The 7,735-nt window shown below is 38.4% G+C and overlaps 1 protein-coding gene across 1 annotated transcript in view; it reads left to right on the top strand.

The window, feature by feature from the left end:
* The window catches only part of lpcat1 (lysophosphatidylcholine acyltransferase 1), a 27,818-nt gene that overhangs the window by 16,083 nt on the left and 4,000 nt on the right, over window positions 1-7,735 (top strand). The window contains exons 7-13 of the mRNA XM_014028418.1: window positions 733-767; window positions 1,422-1,476; window positions 1,622-1,704; window positions 1,807-1,932; window positions 2,736-2,886; window positions 6,657-6,755; window positions 6,829-6,970. Of these exons, the coding sequence (XP_013883872.1) occupies window positions 733-767; window positions 1,422-1,476; window positions 1,622-1,704; window positions 1,807-1,932; window positions 2,736-2,886; window positions 6,657-6,755; window positions 6,829-6,970 (691 nt within the window). The remainder of the gene's footprint in view (window positions 1-732; window positions 768-1,421; window positions 1,477-1,621; window positions 1,705-1,806; window positions 1,933-2,735; window positions 2,887-6,656; window positions 6,756-6,828; window positions 6,971-7,735) is intronic.

Here is a 7,735-nt window from a genome sequence, read left to right on the forward strand (position 1 = left end):
CTCTTGATGTACAAAAAGTCAAAGAAAATATGTTTCTGTTTAAGAAACTTGGCATAGTACATATGATTTTACCCATTATGTCACATAATTGGCACATTTTCTTTTTAATTTTGCTCAGCTAAAGTGAAACAAGAAGTGACATCAAAGGGGAACTATTTGACAAAGAAAACTCCCTGGTTTTTGTTTACTGAAACAATATTATTTGAATTCTTTTTCATCTCTCTGATAGTGATTAAAATAATCTAAAGAAACATCAAATTCTTCTCTACAGTCTGTGTTGTTAGCCTTTTAAGCAATGCTCTGTTTACATTCAGACATTCCCCTTTGACAGCACTTCCTCTTTCGTCACATGTGAATATCTCTACAACTGTTCATTTTAGTGGCGTGAAATCTTTGTCACTGTTATCAATGTTATCTTTCCAAAAATACATTCATATTTATTATAAAAATTTGATGTCACAGGCACTTTAAAGTCATTCTTTTGTTGGATATCGAATTTTTGGTCATCAGAAAAAAAAAGTTTTTGCAAATCCATCAAATATTTAAAATTTCTGTGCGGTATGGGGGCAACATCAGTGTGAACTCATGTAAATAAACTATTTTTAGCCGTTAATTTTATCTTGGAAGGCTGATGAATTGTGTCTTGGTGTAATCATACTAAACATTAACAATATTATTATTGAGAAGTAAGTGAGGTTTCTGAGTGTTTTCTGTTATTTTTCCTGTCTGTAGGACACCATTACGTGGACATGGCAGGGTCCTGGAGCGTAAGTTTCCTTCTCAATCAATGCAGCTTCCCTGTTCAATACGTGGTTACAATATGATCTGTTTCCTACTAGGGCTGCAACGATTAATTGACGACTAATCGATTATTAAAATAATCAATGACTAATTTAATAATCGATTAATCGTTTTCTTTCCTTTTTTTGTTCTTTACTTTGTTTTTCTCTCCAAATTGCTTTGACACCTTCCACTGCCACATCTGCCTTTCTGTCCTTGACACATATGCACAGTAGTGGTAACTGGGGTAGGCCGTGGACGTCACATGACATTATACAGACAGGCTCTGGTATCATGGCTACCTGGCAATGAAGCTTAAATTAAGCGCCAAGTGTGGTATCATTTTAAGAAAATGAAAGAGAAGCCTGTGCAATATCTGCCTTGCACAGCAATTATTTTTAGTTAGCATATAGCTAAAATCTAACGATGGTTATACTGTATAATAGCAGCTGCATTCTGGCACGATAAGCTCTATGTTTTATATTCAATTAATGTTTGATCCGACTAGTCGACTAATCGAAAAAAATAATCGGTGAATAATCGGTTATAAAAATAATCATTTGTGGCAGCCTTATATCTTACTAAAGATGAACACTGAACTGTGTGGAACAACTTGTTATGTTAACTTTTCTTTTATGCAGGTACAAGATCTTATGGCTAACTCTGTGCCAGCCTCATAATTCAGTGGAGATAGAGGTGAGAGGTTGTTAAAAACTGAAATCAGTAAAACTAATTTTCATTATCCTATTGATCATATTTTTTTTCTGCATTTTTACATTGTGGCTCAGTTTTGTGATGTGTCAGCAGAACTGAGTTGACTTTCTTGCACTGTGTCTTTTAGTACTTGCCTGTTTACCATCCATCAGAGGAGGAGAAGGCAAATCCTGCTCTGTTTGCAAACAACGTCAGAAAGCTCATGGCTAAGTAAGTGTTTGTAGAAGTGAACTTGATGAATCACATCATCTGCTTTGGTTTGATCTGGATGTCAATAACATTACTTGTAAAATCCTTCCCTTCTTCCTGAAGGGCCCTGAAGGTACCACTAGCAGACGTGTCCTTTGAAGACCGGGAGATCATCCTGTCAGAGGGCCCCCTGGGTATCCAGGACTGCAGGAGCCTGCTGCAGTTCAACCAGCTAGTGTGTCGTTTGGGGTAGGTGACAGACCGGATCGACCTGTTGAACAAGCTGTTAGATGTGGGAACATGCTAGAGAAGGGTGCACAAATGCTGACACCTGTTGGTGGAATTGTAGAAACATGCAGACTGATCCATCCTAGACTCTATGACTGTGACTCAATTCATGGGTTGCAGCCCAAGTTGGCTGCTTACATCACTGCCCTGCACCCTAGGCTGTCATTCGTAAGCCCCCTACTCATGCAGCCAACAAAACCCTGAAAACGTCACAGCCGTTTATGCAGCCGACACAAATGGCCCACGTAGACCGTGTCCAATGTTAGGTGGTCTCCATCAGCTGCAACCCATGAATTGAAACACAGCCATCCTTTCAGATCAAATCTCCTTATCGCTTGCTGTCATGAAAGAGAGGCAATCATGTAACAGCCTGTGGTTGTGTATGTATGATCACTGTGTCTGCTGGCTGAATATCTTATTAACTAGGGCGATATTAGATTGTGAAGCATTAGATTGTGTTGATGAAGGTTGCTCAGGAGGCTAATAACGTAGCTAATTAATAATCCCATCAGCTGTCAGGCTTTTAATACTAAATCACAAAGAGCAGAACAGCAGAAGTGGTAATAAATGCACAATTACTTTAGAATTAGAAATAAAACATCAGTACATACTGTATAAACAAACAGCCTGTTGACTTGAGTGTTTTAGTTAACAATTTTAATAAAATTTAAAATTACTTGTGATTAAATTCAAATTTTCATCTTGAAGGTATCCACATATCCACCTTCATTGTATATGGTACGCTTGTTATTTTTTTTAAACAGGTTGAGAGCGAAGAGCACAGACAAGCTGCTGGAACAGGCCAACAGGGCTGCAAAGCTGCATGGAGACAGACTGGGACTGGAGGACTTTGCCCAGTTCCTCAACCTGCCAGTTACAGACGCTCTTAAACAAGTCCATAGCCTGTTTGATCAGGTACGCTCTGAAACACTTATCAAAAATGTGTATCTGCCATCTTCTTTATTTTTTTATTTATTTAATTTATCATTACAAAGGATAATCAAAAATGAGCTTAAACTTGATATTTTTAGTCACCTCACATGAAAGTTTTCTGGCTAATCACAGATCTTTAAAATTTCTGACCTGTGGATTCTGATTGTAGGGAAACACTTATCAATTAGTAAGGTTTCTTACACCTCTCATACGAATGCTATCGTTTATTTACATAAATCAAACAAATCATGAGTTAACAACTTAATTGTGAGCAATCAATTTTCCTATAACAAGTTTAGAATCAATAACGATATAAGGACACTTCCGAACTCAGTCAGTATCAACTCAACACTCAGAATAGAAATAGTAACATCAGTTCAGATTTTGAATAAACCAAAACATTTACCGGCACATTAAAACTTAGATTCTGGCCAGGCAAGTAGTTTTAAAAAAAGGAGGAAAATAAGATTAGTTTTCTACTTTTACTTTATCAAGCATGAGTCATCCAGACAGGCAACTTCTCCGACTCGACTTCCGGCTGGACTCAGGTCTGCTAATAACACATTGGTCTTTACCTTTGATGACTTCTCCGCCACGTCAGGTATCAGGATATAATCACCTGGTCAGTATGTGGACTTTGTGGGGTTCACTTACTTTCACCTGTAGGGGTCACCTCGAGTGAAGAAACAAGATTTACTGCCTCGAAGCAAGGTCTCGGACAGGCCTGACGAGAGGACAGGAACTCTGTCACAAACTGAACTCTATTTAGGCCATGAAAGGTCATCCTAACCGTGGAAGAGAACCCCTCAATTCTCTTAATCAGATAATGGACAGAACAATCTCTTCTATTCGTGATTCGTTGTTTAACTAAGAATCTTTATGCATTTGTTAAATCATGATAATGACTGTCACAGGAAAAGTGGAATGACTTATTTTCTCTTACCGTGCCTTAAAGATTTATAATGGTATAAAAAAGCACAGAGAATCTGATTACAATGTTTTCATTGTGTTTTTATGTAAATCACTGTTTTTATTTTACTGTGAACACAGTAATATAATTGTGGATTTTTCCTGAGAAAATCTTTCATTTATCTGGACTAACAGAAGGTTCAGAACTGATTATAAAACAGAAATGTTAATTAATCATTATAAATGTTTTGCAGTGATTTCTCTTAGTCTATCAGAAGAAAGCTGAAAAGAGGTTATCATATCATGTTGTTGAACAACCACAAAATTTTGACCTTGGGCTGGCGCCGGCTGGCAAATCTTCATCTTTCTTTCTCTGACTCATCTCTAAGCCTGAGGGCGGAACCAAAGTTCGTCTGTTTCTTTTCGTCCGTTTCTTTTACTAACCCGGACGGCTTTGAGCGACGCACTTTTCTTCCTGATTCCAACCTAGGAAGACAGCTGGGATTCTCTCCGGAGCAACCTCAGTTTGACTTTAAGTCTAATCCCCATGAACTAATTAGGGAAGACTTCACAGCCAGGGACCCGGCATGCCTGCCGGTGGTCTCAACCCGAGGCCGAGCCTCTGAGTGTGTTTTTAACTCCTGAGGGGAGATTTTATTTTGGAAGGAGGAACTGGATATGGCTTGAATTTTTCTGGCTTGGACTGAAACAGACGAAAGTTACCTGGAAAAACACCTGTTCGCCAATGACCGGTAAGCGAGCCGACATCAGTTCCCTGACTGATCGGGGGCGAGCCAGCTCCTACCCCAAGGGTGCCTTAAGAAGTCATCATCAGGTAAAAGCTGGTGTGTTCGGAGTGACGTGTCATGTGGAACCTGAGCTTAGAAAAGACGTGCAGTTCCAGTTGACCCACACTTTGATAAAAGTAAAAGTCATAGTAACATACTAATCTTACTTTCCTCCTTTCCTTGTTCTTAATTTGCCAAAACTTAAGCTAAAAGTGCCAGTAAAGTTATTTGGTTGTTAACATCAGAACTGACGTTTTACTGTTCTATTTAAGTAATCTGAGTTGATGTGAATTGAAATTCGAACGTGGGTTTTATCTCAACTCTGATGGTTGTTATAGGAATAACCACAATCAAGTGTAACTTATGATCTGTTCAATTTGTGTAAATAAATGATTGCATAGTCTTTTATGAATCAACTTGAACTTGTCTGAACGTTCTCTTGTGTCACTTTTCACTTCGCACAGTCAAGATATTAACAAGTAATGAGAAATACCTTGGTAAAAGTTTCCTCATAACCTTATGAATGAGAGATGTGGGAAAAGCTTAATTCACCTTAAACTCACTCTTACACACCGATAACCTCAGAGTGTTGCATTCAGTGTCTCCTGGGTCTGCATCAATTCCGAGGGAGAGGCAAGCCGATCCGGTCCTCTCTTCAAAATAAAATCACTTCCCAAAAGAAGGTAAAAATAATAATTGCTAAGGAAGCCGTAGAACCTGGACCGATGCCATCAGGTTCCTAGCTGTAAAATCCACTTGTTGGCTCTTGAGTTAGGTTTTCAGCCAAAGCTCTAATTCTTGTGAAGAGAAAAACAATGAATCTTCCAAGTTGGAATCAGGAAGAAGTGTCTGTCAAAGCTGTCCGGGTTAGTACCTAAGATGAACAAGTTTTGGTTCCGCCCTTCGGCGATAAGTGTTAGATAGAGCAGGGAATCAGGAAAAGTTAGAAGACTGCAAGGAGCCAGCCATATCCAACCAGAAGCAATAATCTTAATGCTTCTGCATAGTTGGGTAAACAACATGCATCTAGCATGATGACCTGCTTACTCTGCTGAGAACTTTTTAAATGAAATCAACTGAAAAAATGAATCAATGTTATATTGAGCAGAAACCTAGACCTAAACTTAAACATTTTATGATTACTTCAAACATGTAAACATTTCTCTTTCATAACCACACTCTAAACCATTCGTTTTTTAGTTAAATGAAAGATTTTCTCAAGAAAAAAATCCACAATTATATTACTGTGTTCACAGTAAAAATAAAAACAGTGATTTGCATCAAAACAATAAAACCTTGTAATCACATTCTCTGTGGTTCTTTTATAAACCTTTATAAATCTTAAAGCACAATGAGAGAAAATAAGTTGTTCTACTTCTGCCATGTGACTGTGACAAGCATTATCTCTAATTAACAGATGCATAAACATTCATAGTTAAATGAAAAATGAATCTCAAAGAATGGAGATTATTCTGTTCATTATCTGATTAAGAGGAAGAGAACGTCCCTTCTACGGTTGGAATAACCTGTCGCGGCCTAAATTAAGTTCAGAGTGGAACAGAGTTTTTGGTCTCTTTAAAGGCCCGTCCGAGACTTGCTTCAGAGACAGTAATTCTTGTTCCTCCACTTGAGGTGACCCCTACACCGATATTAGCCAATAACTTTTTTATGAATAAATTAAACTGTCAGGTGTTGTAAGGTCACAATACACCTTCAATGTTTCAATCTTATTTTATTGAAAAAAAATTGAACAATACAAACTTATTTTAACTGGACATTAGATAGAGCTCACTGCAGAGCTAAAGGGGACAGTGGCTGATTTTCAGACCTTTGTAAAGGTAGATGAGAAATAGATCTTTTCCACCGATCTTATCTAAGTATCGACTGATCTCCCAAAATTACGGAAATCATTGTTGATAAATCAGCTGGCTGATTTAAAAAAGAATGGCTTTTTTATTTACAAGTTGATGGTTTATGGTCTTTGTTGAAAGCAAATGACATTTCTAAATGAAACGAGACAGATTCTTCTACTCACTGAGATCATTTTATTCCCAGCATGAAGACGGACAGATAGACATCAGGCACTACATCGTCGCTCTGTCTACAGTACACAGGCCTTCGAAATCCATGGAGACTTTAAAACTGGCCTTCAAGGTGAGAACTTTAAAAAGCAGCATTGATAAATGGTGATTAAATCCCACTAATCTGAAAGCATCGTGTGTTGTAGATGTATGAGAACGAAGACGGTGGGGAGATCCTGGAGGAGGATCTGGCTGTTGTCTTGGAAATAATGTTGGGAGTGAAGGATGTGGACCTTTCTGGCTTGTTTTTAGCACTTGGAAGACCTGATACAAGAAAAATCACTTACGGTAAGAGCCTGTTTTTGTGTTTGAGTTGCATTTGACTGCCCTGCTCTGCACTGCTCTCTGTCTTTTAATGGAGAACCAGCAGGTTATCACTGGACATCTGCCTCTTATCAGTCATTAAACAAACTGAGTTAAATTAGTCATAGATCCTCTTTGTGGTTCAATATTGTTTTAAACAAATTAAAAAGTTTCTTTGTCACGTAGGTTTGATCGGGACTAAAACACACAGACACATACGCACATTCCAGGCACACACACAGCCTCACAGCCCAATGATCTATTATTATTAGACCTATTATTATAATAATATAATATAGATCATTGTTCAGGAAAAAATGAAAGGCAAAGAGGTGAAGCTCAGCCCGCTGTACGTCCAGCAGCAGGTAAACAAACAGGTGTTTATTCACCGGAGCAACACCAGCAGACAGCGGGAGGAGAAAAAAAAAGGCAGCACAGCGGGGCAGCGATTGACAGATTGACTAGCCATGATCAGCTCGTCATTGTGATAATTTAACGTGCAGCTCCTGTCGAACTGGAGCCGAACTTCGAGTGACAGCTCCAAACTTCAGTCAAACAAGACCCAAACCGGATGGGAAACTCTACAGCTGCGCTCCTTCAGCTGAGCAGCCGCAGCTCTCTCCACAAGTTGAAAGATGCTGCGGTCTGTATGAAATCAATTTTTGAGGCATTTTAAAGAAAGAAAGAAAGAAAGAAAGAAAGAAAGAAAGAAAGAAAGAAAGAAAGAAAGAAAGAAAGAAAGAAAGAAAG

The sequence above is a fragment of the Austrofundulus limnaeus genome, unplaced genomic scaffold (genome assembly GCF_001266775.1).
Source record: "Austrofundulus limnaeus strain Quisiro unplaced genomic scaffold, Austrofundulus_limnaeus-1.0 Scaffold759, whole genome shotgun sequence".
Classification (NCBI taxonomy): domain Eukaryota; kingdom Metazoa; phylum Chordata; class Actinopteri; order Cyprinodontiformes; family Rivulidae; genus Austrofundulus; species Austrofundulus limnaeus.